This window comes from Vipera ursinii, assembly GCF_947247035.1.
Source record: "Vipera ursinii genome assembly, chromosome: 3".
Taxonomy (NCBI): domain Eukaryota; kingdom Metazoa; phylum Chordata; class Lepidosauria; order Squamata; family Viperidae; genus Vipera; species Vipera ursinii.
In genome coordinates this window covers 203920194-203940810 of record NC_139516.1, presented here as the reverse complement: position 1 = coordinate 203940810, position 20617 = coordinate 203920194, and the positions used below count along the sequence as shown (strand labels likewise).

The 20617-nt window shown below is 43.7% G+C and overlaps 1 protein-coding gene across 1 annotated transcript in view; it reads right to left on the bottom strand.

Annotated features, from left to right (window-relative positions):
• TG (thyroglobulin) overlaps nucleotides 1-20114 on the bottom strand; it is a 136043-nt gene extending 115929 nt beyond the window's left edge. The window contains exons 1-12 of the mRNA XM_083360020.1: nucleotides 20057-20114; nucleotides 19027-19186; nucleotides 18004-18110; nucleotides 15421-15564; nucleotides 12912-13100; nucleotides 10838-11884; nucleotides 8655-9239; nucleotides 8148-8384; nucleotides 6658-6795; nucleotides 5046-5123; nucleotides 3252-3364; nucleotides 1508-1619 (exon numbers count right to left, since the gene is read on the bottom strand). Of these exons, the coding sequence (XP_083216146.1) occupies nucleotides 1508-1619; nucleotides 3252-3364; nucleotides 5046-5123; nucleotides 6658-6795; nucleotides 8148-8384; nucleotides 8655-9239; nucleotides 10838-11884; nucleotides 12912-13100; nucleotides 15421-15564; nucleotides 18004-18110; nucleotides 19027-19186; nucleotides 20057-20099 (2953 nt within the window). The 5' untranslated portion in view covers nucleotides 20100-20114. The remainder of the gene's footprint in view (nucleotides 1-1507; nucleotides 1620-3251; nucleotides 3365-5045; nucleotides 5124-6657; nucleotides 6796-8147; nucleotides 8385-8654; nucleotides 9240-10837; nucleotides 11885-12911; nucleotides 13101-15420; nucleotides 15565-18003; nucleotides 18111-19026; nucleotides 19187-20056) is intronic.
• Between the last annotated feature and the right edge of the window lie 503 nt (nucleotides 20115-20617).

Genomic DNA, 20617 nt, shown 5'->3' with positions numbered 1-20617 from the left:
AAAGTGACTTACGACTATTTTTCACAACTACCATTGCACAATCCCCACAGTCACGTGGTCAAAATTCAGACGCTTAGCAACTGACTCAAAGTTACGATGGTCACAGTGGCCCAGAATCATGTGATCGCCTTTTGCAACTCTCCGACAAAGTCAATGGGGAAGCCAGAATCACTTTATAACCAGGTTACTAACTTAACAACTGCAGCCATTCACTTAACAACGGTGGCAAGAAAGGTCGTAAAATGAGGCCAAACTCACTTTAAAAATATCTTGCTCAGCAACAGAAATTTTGGGCCCAGCTGTGGTCGTAAGCCGAGGACTACCTATATTTTGTGATTTTTTTTTCTCCAGTTCTTTCAATTCTATTCTGCTGTCTTCAGATAAGGCCATATCTGGTGCTGGTGATGACCTATAAAGCCCTAAATGGCATGGGCCCGGATTATCTAAGGGAGCACCTGCTGCCAGCGTGAATTTCCCATCGTCCTGTGCACTCCCACAGGGAGGGCCTCCTCAGGGTACCGCCGGTCAAGGATTGCCGACGGGCGATCCACAGGGGGAGGGCGTTCTCTGTGGGCGCGCCTGCCCTATGGAATCAACTGCCAACGGAACTCCGGACTGCCCCCGACCTTCGTTCATTTCGCCGGGACCTAAAAACCTGGCTCTTTGAGCTATCTGGTCTGGACTGAGGGGTTTTAATGTTTTTTAAATTGTGATTTTAATTTTTTGGGGCTAGACTTAATTTAATTTAATTTTAATTTTTTATTGTATTGTTTTTAAATTTTGCCTTGTAAACCGCCCTGAGTCCTTTGGGAGTAGGGCGGTATATAAACCGAATTAATAAATAATAAATAAATAATAAATATCCACTATCCAGATTTTGTGCTTTATTAGTATTTCTATTAGTATTTTATTGGTGCATTTTCCTTCTTTTGTTGTGAGCTGCCCAGATCGTAGGCAATCAGGCAGCATAAAAATTAGATTAATAGACAAATAAATATTTCCTGTGGTCACCCCTATGTAGTAAAATCCGGTATTTTCTTCCCTTGGGGAAAGTCCTTTCTTATTCTTATTCCTTTTTCTTTGCCTAGAAACAGACACTTAGAAATAGAGCTTTAATCAGTTTAATAGGAACAAAAGTTTCAATTTGGGGAAGGCTGAGAATACAGTAAGAGCATTCCTGAAGACTTAAAGCCAAAATTTTATCAAGAGTATTTTGGAATGTGTTTGTACACTGCTCAGCCCTTCTTTAGAGAATTTTTTTTAGGGGGGAGGGAAATCATGCAGGAACTGTGCTATGTCAGGAAAGCAGGTATCCTAATGCCGATTACTCGGTAACAAGAAAGTGGTATTCTCTTGACACTAACATTATTTCTCTCAGGAGAACACCCCGTCCTTGTTGCCAAATAATCTCTTTCATTTTAGAAGACGGGATTAGCTAAAGGAGAGCTTCGGGAGACTCCCTAAATAGGATCAAAAGTTAAATTAGAAAACAAATGGAGGCACTTACAAGGAACCTCACCGTTGGAATCAACTTTGCTCTCTTGCGTTACTTCTCCTGACACCGGGTTGACGCACCAGGCCCGTGAACCCAATTTCTGAACATTTGCATAGTCTCCATTCTAAAATAGAGAGATGAGTGAGATGAGCAGCATTATAAATATGAGAGAGAGAGAGAGAGAGGAGAGAGAGAGAGAGAGAGAGAGAGAGAGAGAGAGAGAGAGAGAGAGAGAGAGAGAGAGAGAGAGAGAGAGAGAGAGAGAGAGAGAGAGAGAGAGAGAGAGAGAGAATATGAATGAGATTGTTGATTCTGAGTCTAGGGACCAGTGCTCATCTCCATTTCCTAGTTGTGGTGACTCTCCCAGACACTTCCCTAGATTCTTCTCTGGATTTCAGTTCAGAAGAGGATGAACCAGTCCCAGGCACTTCAGGAAGAGAGTTGCTCAACGGCTCCTAGCAGCCATCTGAGAGGGATTTGGGTGAAGCACAGCTGCACAGCTGCAGCAGGACAGCCCTGAAGCTTTGGGTGGTGTTATGTATGGGGGTTTAAGAGATACAGTAAGCCACAGCATAGCCGATACCACCAGGTGGCGCTGTACCGAAACTGCTGTGGCTGGTTAGTTTTCGGCGGGAAACTAAGGTTTAAACTGATTGGCTGAGGGCGTACCTGGCCAGGTATATATTTCCCCAGTACAGTTTCTACCACCAGTAAAGAACCCCTATGCTGTACTCATCGGCCTGGCATCTTTTCTGCGTTCCAGAACCCACTACACAATAGGTGGGAAAGCAAGCAGCTGCAGCCGGTCAGGGATGAGGAGTAGGAACTGCCTTCTGTGAGAACAGGTAGGGCAGAGAAAAGGCAGGAGCAGTGAAGGTCATCCCAATTACTCATGAGGAGGCAGTCTCATCCTTCTTGACAGGCTACGCCAGAATTTGGTTGTTTAGCACAGCAGACAGATGGAGCCGATGCCGGAAGCAATGTGTACATTTTTTGCTACATGTTTCCTGGTTGTTGTGATTTCAGCCTGGCCTTGGATTGACCCTCTGCCTTAACTTTGGATCAGGCTGGTGAACTCTGGACTTGTTTTGTCTCATGCACCCTCCTGTATTGTGGATTTAATTTTGCCTAGCGGGTTTATCTTCTTTGGGAAACTTTCAAATGCTTTGTGGACCAACTGGCCATTGCTCTATAGCAGGGGTCTTCAAACTTGGCCCTTTCATGACTCGTGGACTTCAACTCCCAGAATTCCTCAGCCAGCGTGCCTGGCTGAGGAATTCTGGGAGTTGAAGTCCACGAGTCATGAAAGGGCCAAGTTTGAAGACCCCTGCTCTATGGACTAGCATTGGTCTCTTTTTTTGGCTGGACTTAATTGGGACAGTTCTGGGTTTTTAGGTGTACGTGTGAGTGAGTGGGACAGCACCCAAGGTTGCCAGCACTGTCAGAAGACACTTCTGTGGTCATGTGGCTGGCACGACTATATGTTGAGGCAAACGCTGTTACCTTCCTACTGAAGAGGTACCTATTTATCTGCTTGCATTTGTATGCTTTCAAACTGCTAGGTGGATAGAAGTTAGAGCAAGGAGCTGGAGCTCATTCCTTCATACGGTGCTTGGGTCTCAAACTGCCAACCTTCCAGCCAACAAGCCCAGCATCATAACTGCTAAGCCACCATGTTCCCTATCTCAACCTTCAAAAAAGGAAAAGTGTAAGGCTGTAATAATTAAAATACAGTTTTCAGCTTTATACAACTTGCCTTGAGACAGGATGGAGAAAACAGAGCTGCTGAAACTGCGTTCTGTGTCTGTCCATTCATTCTCCAACTGGCAATCTGTGCATTCACTTGAGAACGTTGACATGATGTCTGACCTGCATTCAGATCATTTTTTCCAAAGTAATATGTATTCCAGTGAGCAAACGAGTCAGCAGACCCGCTCATTTTTCCCCCCCAAATAATTAAAGACAGTTGCAGATACAGAGGAAACCGGATCTGTGAAACCACCAAGTGTTCACTCCAGCCAAAGTAATCAGTAATCAAAACTCAGTGGAAGAAATCCATCCCCAGAATCACTTCATCAATCCAAATAAGTGAGCCAAGGACAGAATTCAATCCCATCAAATCTCCAAGGATACCTGTAAAAATTTCTCACGCCAGACTGAGAAGCAAAATACAAGTGTTCCAAGATCTAAGGAGCTGCCATAAAGAAGAGGGGTGTGTGTGTCAACCTATTCTCCAAAGCATCTGGAGGCAGAACAAGAAGCAATGGATAGAAATTAATCAAGGAGAGGGCCAATCTAAGGAGAAATTTCCTAACAATGGGGAAATTAACCAGTGGAATGACCTGCCTCCAGAAACTGTGGGTGCTCCATCACTGGAGGTTTGTAAGAAGAGAGTGGACAACCATTTATCTGAAGTGGTATAGGGCAGTGATGGCGAACCTTTTAGAGACCAAGAGCCCAAAACCTGCCTCTGCCCCGCCCCACCACTCTTGCTCTTCCCACCCCACCCCACCCCACCCCTTGCCCTGCCCCACCCTGCCCACCCGCAGGGCCACCCACACCCCCATGGCCCACCGCAGATCACCCAGGTGGCCCAGCGGCACCATGGTGGCTATGCCCTCCACCCACACCCCACAGCATTATCTGCGCACGATGGGGCATGAGAGCGGACTCTTGTCCCCGTTGCCTGGCTGCCATGTCCTTGGCTACACTGCGCTGCACAGACAGTGCCCAGGGGTGACTATCTTCCAGGGGGTTGGTGAGGAGGGGGCCATGGGGAGAGATGGGGATGGGGCAACAGCATGCATGCCCACAGAGAAGGCTCTGAATGCCACCTCTGGTACGCGTGCCATAGGTTCGCCACCACTGGTATAGGGTCTCCTGCTAAACTAGCGGGTTGGACTGAAAGATGTCTGAGGTCCCTCCCAACTCTGTTATTCTGTTAAAATACAGATAGACCTCAACTTATGACCACAATTGGGGGTTACAACCAGAACTACCATTGCTAAGCAAGGGGGTTGTCAAGTGAATTGCGCCTGATTTTACAAACGTTTTTGCCACAGAGGTTAAGCAAACCACTGCAGTTGTTAAGTGAATCATGCAATCCTTAAGCAAATCCAATTTCCACCCTTGACTTTGCTTGGGAAAGATCCCAAATTGTGATCACATGACTCTGGGATGCTACAATTATCATAAACAGATGCTGATCACCAAGTGCCCACATTTTGATCGAGTGAGCATGGGGGATTCTGCAATGGTTGTAAGCGCAAAGACCTCCCTTAAGTCACGTTTTTTTTCAGTGCCATTGAAAGTTTGAACAAATGGTTGTAAATCAAGGGAATTGATTTATCTGTAAGGTAATTTTGAAGGGTAAGTTTTGAAAGACCCCCTATAGTTTAGCTGGTTTATGAAATGCTGGGTTGAGGCCGTCCGTACTAAAGATGTGGATGGCCTCAACTCAGCCTTTCATAAATCAGCTAAACTAATTTTATCCCAACATGCACTCAGCTTGTAACAAGGCAACAGCCCATCTTTAAATAAGAAGACTTACACTGGGGCAGTTGTGTTGAACGTGTCATCAAAGAATCTGAAACGTAACGTCCCGTCTCATCTACACACCAGCAGTGACCTGAGACACAAGAACAATAAGATATGTTTTGGAATCACTTCGCAAAGAGATATTTCTTGTGAGTAGAATTAGACAACGGTTCAACAAGGAAGAAATTTTTTTACTGAATCTGCCTTGACGACTTATTTTGTCTGAACTGGCCACCGTAGCACAAAAAAAACAAATCAGAAAAGCCCTAAATGTTTATTGATCATCTCACCAAAGGAAGCAGTTCCTCTGAAGGCCTGCCTCCACAGGGCTTTCCCAACTCCTGAAAGACTCAAGTTTCATGGTGATGGTGGCACTTTCTACCTCTTCAGTTGGAAGATGATCCAAGGACATTTTTAATAAAGTCCTCGAGCTTGTGGTGAATCTTATTCATGTTTTTGCAAACTGAGTGCTAGTTTGGTGATAGAGAAGATGCTGGACAAGAAATTGGGAGACTGTGACTTCCAGCGTTTCCTTAGGCTTGAAAGTTGACCGGGTAAGTTTCGGCCAGTCATTTAACCCAAGGGTGTCAAACTGCCGGCCCACGGGCCGGATGCATCATCGCAAAACTGTGCCCAACCCATTGCTGGCAATGTGGGGAAAAAATCATGATACGTCGCGACACGTCACGTGTCTAATTCATCTCCCAGACTTGTTTGAGGAAAATAGAAAGCAGGGACATTACAAACGCCACATTGAATTGTATAGAACAGGGTTAGGCAACCTCGGCTCTTTTATGACTCATGGACTTCAACTCTCAGAATTCCTGAGTCAGCTAAGCTTCCTTCCTTCCTTCCTTCCTTCCTTCCTTCCTTCCTTCCTTCCTTCCTTCCTTCCTTCCTTCCTTCCTTCCTAGGTTACACAACAAACATGACTCTACTTACCTGTATTATTTTATTTCCTTGCATGCATTTGTATATAAATAATAAAAGGTAAAGGTAAAGCTAAGCTGACTCAGGAATTCTGGGAGTTGAAGTCCATGAGTCATAAAAGAGCTGAGGTTGCTTACCTCTGCTATAGAATAAAGGCAGGATATAAATATAGTATTTATTATTTATATAGGGACGCGGTGGCTCAGTGGGTTAGGACGCTGAGCTTGTCACATCAGAAGGTCGGCAGTTTGGCAGGTCGAATCCCGAGTGCCGCGTAACAGAGTGAGCTTTGAAACAGAGATGAGCAGCACCGGCCCCTAGAGTTGGAAACGACTAGCACACATGTGTGGGGGAACCTTTACCTTTACCTTTTATTATTTATATACAAATGCATGCAAGGAAATAAAATAATACAGGTAATTAGAGTCATGTTTGTTGTGTAACCTAGGAAGGAAGGAAGGAAGGAGGGAGGGAGGGAGGGAGGGAGGGAGGGAGGGAGGGAAGGAGAAGGAGAAGGAGAAGGAGAAGGAGAAGGAGAAGGAGAAGGAGAAGGAGAAGGAGAAGGAGAAGGAGAAAGAGAAGGAGAAGAAGGGGGAGAGAGTGGATTAACTTATGTAATTGCTACCATAGTATCTACCTGTCATGAAAGACCATCAGTGTTTATTCAGGCAAATGTCTTCATAGATATTTCTCACCTGTGCTCTCATAGCACTGGATGGGCTCCCAGTTCCCTTGTCCATCACACTGGGGAATATAAGGCAGAAAGGCCAAGCGCAGAGCCTGCCCAACAGAGTCCAGGGATGCAAATAGACTCTTCCGATAAAATTGCAAAGCTGCAACCAAGCAAACATAGCTTAGGCAACGAAGGCAACTCCAGAGATGTAGACAATAGAAAAAGACAGAACTCTTCTACTACTGATTCATAAGTAGCTATTATGTGGGTCATTCAAAAATAAGATCTGATATAAAAGGAGGCACAAGGGCCCCTCTACTTTGTCTGCCTCTTCATCATTATTAACATCCTCAAGCCTCCTTTATCTATTTCTACAATTTATGCAGTCCTGCTTTACCACTAGACCCCCAGGTCATTCTCTCCCTAGCTATATCATTTTTCCCCAAGAAGAGAATATGAAAAAAAGTGCCGTACTTGAATCTGTATATTTGCTGAAGGGGATTGGGTTGAAAATAAACTTGTTAGCCTCTATAGTGTCACAAAAATGCTAGGCATTTGGGGTTTTTTTTTTTGCTACAGTGGTTTAACACAAATACCTCCTTAGAACATCTCCATTGTAATAACCTTCTTTTAACTTCCCCTGCTGAGAAATCATCCTTTAGACAGGTGCGGGATCCAAGGTTGGGAACTTTAAAAGTTGTGGACTTCAACTCCCAGAATTCCCCACCCTGCATGGCTCCCTAGGGAATTCTGGGAATTGAAGTCCACAAGTCTTAAAGTTCCCAAGGTTGGATACCCCTGCTTTAGAGGTTCATCTTGGAAGGCTGGACAGCCAAACATGGAGATGCCAAGAACCGGTCCTGATTTTTGTTCATTTTTTTTTATCTTGGGATAATGAAAGGTGCAGAAACAAAGGTGACCAAACACTAGCAAATTTTAATACAAGACTTAAGCTGTAGAGCAGGGGTCTTCAAACTTGGCCCTTTTGTGACTTGTGGATGTCATGCATGCCTGGCTGAGGAATTCTGGGAGTTGACGTCCACAAGTCACAAAAGGGCCAAGCTTGAAGACCCTTGCTCTAGATTGAAAGACCCTACCAGAGTCCATGTGATCTCTAGTTACTGAAGATGAGTGTTTTTCAAATGTGGCAACTCTAAGATGTGTGGACTTCAACTCCCAGAATCTCCCAGCCATCTTAAAGTTGCTAAAGTTGAGAAACAATGCCATACACTAGCATGGTTCTCCTCCTATAATATCTATCAAGAGAACCAAACAAAGCCTTCAGAGGTATCCACAGGGCAGTCAAAAAAGTTAAGATGGTGGCCACAACCATGTGATCAATACCCAGGTGTTCAATCCTATAGTTGTGATCACCATCTTGACTTTTTGATCCTCATCCTGTGGACACCCATGCAAATCCTGCAATGCTAATTTTTTCTTAAATAATTTAAAGTATACTGGACCACCACCGTTGGGCGATCCTCCAAACAAATCATTTTTTAATTAACATACTTGATTGTGCAGCCAACTGGATGGCATAATCGCCCCCTGCCGACAGTATTTCTGCAAAAGTGCTTTCCAGCTGAGAAAAATTACTCCAGAGTTCTCTGCCTCTTAACATGGACACTTGGCTCATTAAAAAGCTTTGTCCGAAAGGAAAACGAGAGCTGTTTGATTCCTGAATAAGTTGTTCCACCTTGTTAACAAATTCCACAGCTTCTCGTTTTGCAGCTTCACATGTTCCAAAACCTGCAAGAAGAAAAAATGTTTGCTCAGAGTGTGGCAAATCTGTCTAATGGGGAGAAGGAGGATGAGGAAGAGGAGGCAGCAAGGGGGAAGGAAAGAGAAGGAGAAGAAGAAGGAAAAAGAAGGCAAGGGATAAGGGAAGAGGGAGGAGGGAGGAGGAGGAGGAGAGAGTAAGGGAGAAGGGGAAGGGGAAGGGGAAGGTCCCTTCCAACCCTATTCTATGTTGTAATGTTTTAGCACAGGAAGATGCGGTGATTGGCACAAGTTACTTACAAGTTGGAACTTGGTTTACAGTGGCTTGCCTTCCTTGCAAGCGTCCCTTTTCATCCACACACCAACAGTTGCGAAGATCAAAGTGGCCCAAGGGGATACTAAAATCACTGTAAGATCCTGGATAATGGTTAAGGCGACCTTGGAGAAGCTGCCAAAAGGTGAATGGGTCCAGTAAAGCATTCTCAGATATCTGCAATGTACTGCCCTCCAGCAGATCTTGAGGAACAGCTTCGAAAGAGGAGTATTTGAAGAGTTCTGGGAAAACATTCTGGTGGCCGGCTGTGTAGAGAATTCGGATAAAATCTTCAAAGCTTTGCTGAGACCTTGCCTTGTAGTCTCGGAGTATGTTTGCCAAGTCAGTGAGAGCGAGCACATTGTTATTGTTGTTCTGGGTATTCCATCTTTGATACCACTCAAAAGCTTGTTCAGGTGGACCGTTGCACTGGATCGGCCTCCACTGTCCATCAAGACTGCACTGAGGCACATAAACGTTGGACAGCTCAGTCAGAGCAGTGGGATTCAGTAGAAACTGCTGAGCAGAACGTAGAAAAGCTTGACCAGCTGCAAGGTGACAGTCACTTGGACCTAAGAAAGAACCAACTTGATAAATAAAAAGTCACTACCGTTTTTCCCTGAAAATAAGACCTTATAAGTCTTATATTTTATTTTTAATTTTTTTTTGCCTCCAAAAAAGGCAGTAGGTCTTATTTTGGGGGGATGCCTTTTTTTCCCCCGACACTTGCCTTGCCTCACAGCAGCAAATCGCTCAGTTTCCAAGCATCCCACAGGCACCCAAACACTTTCCCCCCACCTCTGCCTCTGTGCGTGGACTTACCTGCTCTGCGCCAAGTGGCCGGCGGTCTGCGGCTATTGCCGGACACCGTCAGCCCCTGTGCGCTTGCTGCCGCTTGTGCTGGCCATGCCCCCTGGGCTTATTTTTGTGATAGGGCTTATATTAAACCCACCCTAAAAAAAATCAGGCTAGGGTTTAATTTCAGGGTGGGTCTTATTATCAGGGAAACACAGTAGAATCGGTGTTTAAGATTTTCACTCCAGCACAAGCATGACTGAAACGTCCGGGTTTAATTCATTTTAATTATTAAATTAATTGCTGAGCTAAATTTCGGATTCCATTTTAAATCTGAGCAGGCTTAAAAGGTAGACCTGGTCAACTGGATAGAAGATCTAAACTTGGAAGAAAATAATTCTGACATGACAGTGCTTATATTAAGTGCATTGGGACAAATTATGTCTTCGGACAGCACAGGTGACTAGCAAGCAAGTACTGGAGGGCATCACACCAGGCAGGTCACTGGAAGGCAAAATCACAGAACTGGCCATGTCACATGGGGGCAGTTCTCTGGTGGAAGCAATTCAGCTAGGAAGAGTTAGCTGAAAAAGGATCTCAGGTGGCTGGGCACCATCAAAGCTGACACCAGCCAGAGCACAGAACAACTCGCAGAAGTGATTATGAGATAGATACAAGGCATAAGGCATTATACAATTATACAAGGCATAATTGTAGAAGCATTTCCTTTCTTCTCAAATCCGCATGAAAATGGTTGATATTTATGACAGTTGTGGTTTCTCATGGTATGGCATCATAGTGGTTAAAGTACAGTATTACAGGCTGACTCTGCCAACAGCTTGGAGTTCGATCTTGACAGGCTCAAGGTTGACTCAGTCTTTCATCCTTCGGAGGTCAGTAAAATGAGGACCCAGATTGTTGGGGGCCCTAAGCTGACAATGTAAACTGCTTAGAGAGAGCCGTAAAGCGTTATGGGGCCGTATACACGTCTAAGTGCTATTGCTCTATGTTGGGAACACCAAAAACAGAAAAGTGAGAGTTATTTTGGAGATGAGTAGGCAACATGGACCTCATGCAAGTAAGAAATCTATTTTCCTAACCAAGAGTTCATATGCTGTTAGTCTCATTCAGTTGCCCTCTTATAGGCAGGTGCTACAAAAAAAACAATGTTTCCACTTTTAAAGAAACCAAATTTGGGAATTTGAGAGAGAGAGCATAGATATTGTCTAGACCTAATTGATTTCTATGAAGTTCTTCCATGACTAGCTTTACGTTCTAATCTCTACGTATTCACATCTTCCGCATCACTCAACACCAGGAGCATCTCACAAAAACACCCCACCCCAAAATAATCACGTGAACATGTGAAACTTACATTGTATGGGGTCTCCAGAATTGGTACTTATTCCTGGAACAGGTATGCCATCTGAATTGACACAGAAACAGTTTTTCCCATGACACTGGACTGGCAGGAATTTCCCTTCTTTGGTACACGAAGGAACAAACATCTCAGATCCTGCAGGCTGGGCTCTTATTAAGAGTTGCAAACTGGCCCTTTGCTTTTCACACACTGTAGGGCACCGTGGGTTTGTCCCTCGTACTCTGGATCCGGGGATTTCTTTCCCCCTGAAATCTACGCACCAACACTCCCCTCTATTACACTGGATTTCCTTGTAGTTCCCATCTACAGTACAGTCAGGGACGAAGGCATCCTTGTCCTCTTCTGTACAGTCTCTTGCTTTCAACAGAATCCTCACCACATCGCCTAAATCTTTGGTGACACTTTCTGGGACAGAAATCACATGCTGCAGAAAGCTGAAAAACTCCGGGGTTTCAAGAAGAGAAGCAAGGAATTGGATGGCATTCTGATTGTCCTCTAAATTGACCTTACGGCCAAAGCTGTCAACAAGAGATTGGCTCAGATTAAACTTCTCCTGGGAGCTTCCCTGCAAAAATTGACCAGCCAGTTCACTGAATCCGCTTCTCAGCCCAACCTGCTGGAAATATTTGTCCAAATTAAATTTGCTGTTTGGACCAAGAGCTCCTGTAAAGTTAAACTGGAGCAGATTCTTCAAGAACATTCCACCGAAAAGGTTTTCTTGGAATCGCTTGGGGTTGCTGGTGAACCGGAGGGCAATCTGAGCAAGTTCTCGTGATGGAAACATCCCACCTATGGCTTCACCAAGGAGGGTTTCGAATGTGAGGCGTTGAACAGCCCTGGCTTTTCCTGAGGTGGAAGACAGCACTGTGGAACCCACAAAAAAGTCTCTGAATGAAAAAGGACAAAATCTCGAGGAGCCAACTAATTTCCGTGGCTCTGGAGTAGCAGAAAACAAATTGTTATGGCTGAAATGACCAACGGGGCCATAGAAAAGCCTGGATAGAGATACTAGTCTCTCAGAGACACAGTTGGGCTCCCTGCCTAGACAAAGGAAAAGATAATAGGTGATTAATTATTGTGAAGAACACAAGAAGAGGCCTGAGACTGGTTCAGGCCAAGGTTCATTTAGACCAGAGATAGGCAACCTGGCTCTTTTATGACTCGTGGACTTCAACTCCCAGAATTCCTGAGCTGGCATGGCTCAGCTTGGAAACCTCTCCCTTTTCCCTCAGCATGGCTGGCTCAGGAATTCTGGGAGTTGAAGTCCACGAGTCATAAAAGAGCCAAGGTTGCCTACTCCTGACCTAGACCAGCATTTGATATTACATAGTGACCAAGAAGATGCATCCAAAAAGTTCTCTAGCAAAAATGTCAGGTGCAAAAAAATATGTTGTTGCATTTAAGGAGATTTATTTCTCAAGCCCGTAGACAAGAATCTAGTCAGCTAAAGTCCAATGCTAAATTGGCACTAGATAAGAGCTAATGGAATTGGGGGGGTTGGATTTAGACCATTTGATGCTAGGCTGATGACTCGTTTAACTCCACCCCCAGCTCTATCTGCTCTTCTCCTACAATGAAACTTCTTTCAATTGACGCTGCCCATACCTGGTATTTAAGGTATATTACCTGTGATCAAGGAGGTAGTGAGCATTAAAAGTAACAGCTATTGGTGACCTATCCTCCTTGAATTTATTTTGTTTCCTTTAAAAACTATCTAAGCTGGAAGTCATCCCCAGAAGATGGTTCAAAATTCCATAAATTAAATCTGTGTGGTATCCGGAACAGCTTTCCTTTCTTGGATTTTTGTTTCAATAGTCTCATCAATATAATGGGAAAAAAGTTTGTGTGGGGAGTTTATTTCCTTATATTCTAAGAGTATCTCTGCTGGATCATGCCAAGATACAGCTGTTTATCACTGGGATTATTTAAATGTTTCTGGGAAATTCAGAAACGAGAAATTCACTGCTATTCCATCGCAACTGATATTTGGAGGAATTTTTTCTAGTTTTGACATAACGTTAAGCTAGGAATGAAAATCCTTGATGACCATGTTTCTGGCTTTACCTACCACAGGTCGGTTGCTGTCCTCTCCTTCTTGTTCCAGGGATCTCCTGTCCTCTGCTGTCGACACACCAACATTCTCCATTCAGTTGACATTGTGTTGGCTTGTAGGCACCACCAATCTCTTCACACAATGGTTTATAATCCTCCTCAAAACGAGTGGCAGTGAAATATTCCATTTCACACTTAGAGGGGCCTTCAAAAGAAAAGAATTACAGAGTATAACAGAACAGGTTTTTATTCACATGTACATTTGTTCCAGTGTCTGGCAAATATCCTGGGGGGAAAAACAGTCTAATGGAAAAAAAATCAGGAAATAGAAGATTCAAACAAGTGGACTACTGAAGGATTTTAATTGCATGGGTATTGATTTGGCTGTGCTCTGCATTCTGCATTTTTACTGTGATAGATAGATAGATGATAGATAGATAGATAGATAGATAGATAGATAGATAGATAGATAGATAGATAGATAGATGTAGATGTAGATGTAGATAAAGATATAGACATAGACATAGATATAGATATAGATATAGATATAGATATAATAGATATAGATATAGATGTAACAATAAATCAATAAAAATAAGAACAATCCTCTGTTCAACTACTATGGATGAAGTAGAAGTTGGGAGGAGAAAAACCATCTCATCTCATAAAGAATAATATAGGTAGTCCTTGACGTACAATCACAATTAAGCCCAAAATTTCCCTAAGCAAGAGAGTTGTGAGTTTTGCCTCATTTTACCACCTTTATTGCCACAGTTGTTAAGTGAATCACTGCAGCTGTTAAGGTTGTAAAATGAATGTAGCTTCCCTATTGACTTTACTTGTCAGAAGGTTGCAAAAGGTGATCACATGAAACCCGGGACACTGCAACGGTCATAAATGCGCTCATGACCTCCCGTTTAGACTACTGCAACGCTCTCTACATGGGGCTGCCCTTGAGGACCACCTGGAGGCTTCAGCTGGTGCAGAATGCGGCCGCGCGAGTTGTGATGGGGGTTTCCCGATACTCCCATGTAACACCTCTACTCCGCGAGCTGCATTGGCTTCCGGTTGCCCTTTGGGTGAGATTCAAGGTGCTGGTGATGACCTATAAAGCCCTAAATGGCGAGGGTCTGGGATATCTGAGGGAACACCTGCTGCCAGCATCAAGCTCCCTTCGTCTAGTGCGCTCCCACAGGGAGGGTCTCCTCAGGTGCCACCGGTAAGAGATTGCCGGCGGGTAACACCCAGGGGTAGGGCCTTCTCAGTGGGCGCACCTGCCCTTTGGAACCAGCTGCCCGCGGAGCTTAGGACTGCCCCTGACCTCCGTTCATTCCGCCGGGACCTGAAGACCTGGCTCTTCGAGCTCTCTGGCCCAGGCTGAGAATATTTTTAACTTTAACTGGGGTTTTTATTTTTTCTCAGGGAATGATGTAATCTTTTTTAATTGTTTTTAGCTTTTGTATTGATTTTCTTTTAAATATCCTGTAAACCGCCCTGAGTCCTTCGGGAAAGGGCGGTATATAAATCTAAATAATAAATAAATAATAAATAAATGTGAGTCAGTTGCCAAGCGTCCAAATTTTGATCAGGTGACTGTGGGGACTTTGCAATGGTTGTAAGTGTAAAAACCAGTCATAAGTCATAAAACAGTCATAAGCATGCCAAGACAACTAGATACAAGGACAGTTTTTTTCCCCCATGCCGTCAATCTGCTAAACAACTAATTCTTACAACACTGTCAAAATACTTAGTAAAGCTTTATGGCTATTATTCTCCTCATCTTTCTTATTACCTATCCTTATCTTCTTATGACTATAACTTTGTTTCCTTGTATCTTACAATTTATATTGTTTTATTTAGTATCCTAATATGATTTAGGCTGTTTGCTTAGCTAGTGTCCTATGACTATCACTAAGTGTTGCATCTTATGATTTATGGTGAATGTATTTATTTTTATATTGATTATGATCATGATTTAACACTATTGCTTGTTATGTACACAGAGGGTTTATGCACCGGAGACAAATTCCTTGTGTGCCCAACCACATTTGGCCAATAAAGAATTGGGGGTTTTTCAGTGCCGTTGAAACTTCAAATGGTGACTAAGCTAATGGTTGTAAGTAGAGGATTAACTGTAGATGTTGACCTGCCTTCTCTGGATCTGTTTCATCTAAACCAGGGGTGTCAAACTCAATTTCATTGAGGGCCGCATTAGCATTGTGGTTGCCCTCAGGGGGCCGGGTGGATATGGCCAGGATGGGTGTGGCCTACTGGGTGGGCGTGGCCAGCTCTACATCGTTCGCATCAAGGGTACCTATGGGGGCCTGGGCAGGAGTGGGACATATCTGAGGGTCTCTGGCAAAAGGAGGGTCTCTGGGCCAGGGCCAAGGTAGTGGGGGCCGTTCCCTCACTGTTTCCAGGATGGCTTTGCGGGCCACATGAAACCACTTTGCGGGCCGCATCAGGCCCCTGGGCCTTGTGTTTGACATGTCTGATCTAAACCCACAGAACAGTATTTTACGTACATCTGAATCTGCCAGTAGTTGCTAGTTGTACCCCCAGGAAACGTCTCTGTAGGATCCTATACATGCTACTTTCAACAAAAGTGGGAGCCAGTTCCAGCGATGCAAAAACTGTGTCATACACATTTTCAAGCAACATTTCCAGACCTGGGAAAGAAAAGAACATTTTAGTACAGCATCTTCAACAGAAGCTTCCCCTCCAGCTATTCAAACCTCTTATTTTAATTTAACTAGGATACAGGTAGTCCTCAACTTACAATGTTTCATTTAGTGACCATTCAAGGTTACGACGTCACTACAAAAAAGAATGACTTGTGACCGTTTTTCACATGTACAACCTTTGCAAGCATCCCCATGGTCATGTGATCAGAATTCAGATGCCTGGCAACTGTTTCAGGTTTATGACCTTTGCAGTGTCCCGGGGTTGCGTGATCCCCTTTTGCGACCTTCTGATCCAGCAAAGTCAATGAGGAAGCCAGATTCACTTAACAACCAGGTTACTCATTTATCAACTGCAGTGATTCACTTAATAACTGTGGCAAGAAAAGTCGTGAAATGGGGCCAAACTCAACTTTAACAAATGTCTCGCCTAACAACAGAAATGTGGGACTCGATTGTGGTCGTAAGTTGAGAATTGCTTAATTACTGCAACATAACACCCTGGACTTATCTAATGGATCCTTGGACAGGAAAGGTGACCAACAAGCTAGTGCTGGAGTGCCTAACACCAGACATGTTACTAGAAGGCAAAATCACAAAACTGCATCTGTGTGTGTAGGGGGGAAACAATTATGTTGGGAACCGGTAAAAGGAAACCAGGCCACCAAAGAACATGGTGGCTGGACACCATTAAATATCATTTGCCTGTAAGCAAGAACTGGTGGGATCATAAAATAGAGAAAGCCATAGAAAATGATAAAGTTAAACTGCTCTGGGACTTTAGAATTCAAACAGACAAGCACCTGCAACATAACACCCTGGACTTAACAACTGTCGATAAGAAAGACAAAAAAGTCTGGATAGTGGACGTGGCAGTGCCTGGAGACAGCAAAATAGACAAGAAAGAACTGGAGAAGATAACAAAATACAAAGACCTACAAAATAGAAATAGAAAGACTGTGGCAAAGGCAAGCAATGGTAGTACCAATAGTAATAGGCGCCTTGGGTGCAATCCCAAAACAACTGGAGCAGCATTTGAACACTATCATCGGCATTGACAAATTTGCCATTAGTCAGTTGCAAGAGGCAGCCTTACTAGGAACTGCCTCCATCCTGCGACGAGATCTGTAATACCATCAAACATCCACATCTGCCTATCCCAGGTACTTGGTAAGGACTCGATAGGTAGACAAAAATGCCAAATCCAGTCTGAACATCTGGCTGACTGTGAGATGATTAATGATGATGATGATGATGATGATGATGATGATGATGATGATAATCCTTGGCGGAGCAGTGGGCTAATGCCTCCTTAAGTAACACCAGCTGCTTGCAATTAGTGCAGGTTCGCATCCCACCAGGCTCAAGGTTGACTCAGCCTTCCATCCTTCCGAGGTAGGTAAAATGAGGACCCAGATTGTTGGGGGCAATTAAGCTGACTTTGTAATAATGCCGCTGGGGTATATGTGAAAGCCCTAACAAGCAGGCATATACATAGAATGAAGGCTTTTGCTAAGCACATTGGTTTGTGCTTAAATTGTAAGCCGCCCTGAGTCTTCGGAGAAGGGCGGGATATAAATGGGATTAAAATAAAAAATAATATCAGATGGGGCTATGCAGATGGGGCTATGCAGACTCTGCTATGCAGACTCTGTTCCTGGAAGGGCAGGCAGAAAACATCTGTGTCCACCTCTTTAAAGCAGCTGAACAGAACCATCACACAGCCACAATCTCTAAACCTAAATCTGCAACCATAGCTTTGCTATACAGGAAACCCTCGAGTATAAATTAAAGTGAGATTAGGTAGCTTGCGGTTATATTTGGAGAATTGACCCACTGTCTTAACAGACTAGACCAGGGGTCGGCAACCTCGGCTCTTTTATGACTCGTGGACTTCAACTCCCAGAATTCCTGAGCCAGCTCAGGAATTCTGGGAGTTGAAGTCCACGAGTCATAAAAGAGCCGAGGTTGCCGACCCCTGGACTAGACGAACAAGACCATTGCATTAAGACTTACAACACTTCATTCAATGACTGTTCAAAATTACAACGGCACTAGAAAAAGTGACTTATGACTGTTTTTTATCCTTACGACTGTTGCAGCATCTTCACAGACGCCGGATCAAAATTTGGCCTCTTGGCAACTGACTCATATTTATGACAGTCCCAGAACTGCATTATGTTGCTGGTTCTGCTCATCATTAAACCTTCTTTACAAACGGCTAGCCTCCATTTTATTTCCAGCGTCTTAGCCTCCATTTTATTTCCAGCGTCTTAGCCTCCATTTTATTTCCAGCGTCTTAGCCTCCATTTTATTTCCAGCGTCTTAGCCTCCATTTTATTGATTCCCAGCTTGGAACCAGACCTGATTTTTCTTCAAACAACTGCTAAGTTTTCACTTTTAGGAGACTCCTGCAGGAAGACTCACCTGTATCTTCTAGTTCTCTCCCAAGACTGTCTGCACAGTAACAGTATCCGTTGATTTCAGGAAATAAGCTTCTGAAGGAACTAAACGTTAAGAATGCTTTGGGAAACCTGAAAGAGAAATTCAGCTGTGAGAAAATTCAGTATATGAGCTTTTTCCATGATGTAGCAAGGGGCATTGTGGCTACTCCTTTGATACATGATTAGCATATTATTATTTATATTGGACCATAAGAAAGGCTGAGCGCCAAAGAATTGAGGCCTTTGAACTATGGTGCTGGAGAAGACTCCTGTGAGTCCCTTGGACTGCAAGGCGATCAAACCGGTCAGTCCTAGAGGAGATCAACCCTGACTGCTCTTTAGAAGGCCAGATCCTGAAGCTGAAACTCAAAATACTTTGGCCACCTAATGAGAAGGAAGGACTCACTGGAGAAGAGCCTAATGCTGGGAAAGATTGAGGGCAAGAGAAGAAGGGGACGACAGAGAATGAGGTGGCTGGATGGAGTCCCTGAAGTAGTAGGCGTGAGCTTAAATGGACTCCAGAAGATGGTAGAGGACAGGAAGGCCTGGAGGAACGTTGTCCATGGGGTCACAATGGGTTGGACATGACTTCGCAACTAACAACAGCAACAATTTATATTCTCATATTATCACTCTACAGACACCAGAGAGTGAAGCTTTCAAAAAACAGCTTTTCAGGCATCAGAAAGTAACCTGTAACAGTATGCTCTTTGTTTTATTCACAGATTGTCTTCAACTTATTTTTGAGAGATTGGGAACTGGAAGTGGTAATAACATGGGCCTTAGATCATTATCATTATTAAATATGAGAAAATATCAGCTTTGAATCAGGATATTATTTCACTTGACCTGGAACTAGGTTCAGCTCTCCGTCCAAACATACCAATGGTCACCATTGATAGTCCAGATTACCTCCACTCATGGTGCTTTTGCTAGGGCTAGAATGTCTTCTTATCTTCCTAAATGGCAGGTGCAGGTACTAAGCATTGCAAAAAGTTCTTCTTACCTGTTAAAATGATGGATAAGATCAAAGACCATCCTGTTGGTTGTGTTGACAAACTTGCACTGGACAGGCAGGAATTCTCCATCAGTTGAGCACTGTGGAGGGCTTTTTTCCCCAACGCCATGCAGAATGCGACGGTCTCGAATCTCACACCGGCCAGGACCTGACAAGCAAAAATATTGCATTTATTCTGGCTTCTTTGTTCAAGAATACCAGTTGTCAAAATTTTTCAAAGAACTTTCAGAAGAGATTTTCCCCCATCCCGTATCCATGGCTCATTCTCATCTTTTTACCAAGCAGGTCAACTTTTTCCATCTATTTCTCACTCTGATTCTCTAACTTTGAGAAGAGAAAGGATGACTGACAGGTTAAAAAGATAATGATGGGAATAAGGGAGGGAGGGAGGGAGGGAAGGAAGGAAGGAAGGTAGGAAGGAAAGGAAGGAAGAAAGAAAGAAAGAAAGAAAGAAAGAAAGAAAGAAAGAAAGAAAGAAAGAAAGAAAGAAAGAAAGAAAAGAAAGAAAGAAAGAAAGAAAGAAAGAAGGGAAGGAGGGAGGGAGGGAAAGAGAGAGAGAGAAAGAAAGAGAAGGGAGGGAGCGAGGGAGAAAGGAAGGAAGGAAGGAAGGAAGGAAGGAGGGAGGGAGGGAGGGAGGGAAAGAGGGAGGGAAAGAAAGAGAGAGAGAGAGAAAAAGAAAAAGAAGGAAGGGAGAAAGAAAGAAAGAAAGAAAGAAAGAAAGAAAGAAAGAAAGAAAGAAAGAAAGAAAGAAAGAAAGAAAGAAAGAAAGAAAGAAGAGATAGATAAACCCCCAAGTGGCCTCAACGGCTCTCTAAAAGAATGCAAAGAACCAGCTGTCTGCAAGGAGTACAAATCTTTCCATTCCCCATCATCCAATCAGAGCTGAAGAAGCTTCTTGAATGAGAAGCGAAACGTCTTCAAAGAAAAACAAAGAAACTCCAGTTGCCTCCTGAAAAAAAGCACCTTTGGTGACTACATCTAGTTTAAACGCCTAATTATGTTTTGATTAACGACTTACATTGCCTTGGTTTTCCTTTCTGCCTGGTCCCATAAATCTCCATCCCTTCACCGTCGACACACCAGCATTGTAGCAGAGCTAAGTCACACTGTACGGGGTCAAAATCACCTGAATCCAGACACTGTGGGATGTAGGCAGTTTCACTGCTATTGATGTAGCGGCTGACCAGAATTTGCTGCTTTTGAAGCTGGCAGAAGGACAAACCTACAGCCAGAATAAATATGAGTACAATTTTCAGCTTTGCTGCATCAGGGCCAAATTCACCTGATGTTGATCATCTCCAAAGGGTTAAATTGATCATTCTATTCAAAAAGGAGAATATATTTGAGTATGTTTTTCATTTGGATGCTACTTCCGGATTTTGTGCTTGTGATGAAAAATATATATGAAACTTCGCCTTTGGTTTTATCGATTAAATAGGTTTGTCGTTATACTGTAGAAATGGCTAGTTATACATTAATGTGTAACAGTAAAAAGTTGAGGCTGGAGTGTTTTCATCTTGTACTGTGCTAAAAAGAGTCAGAAGTCAATGCCTCTTTCCCTCCCCCCTTTTCCCTTGTA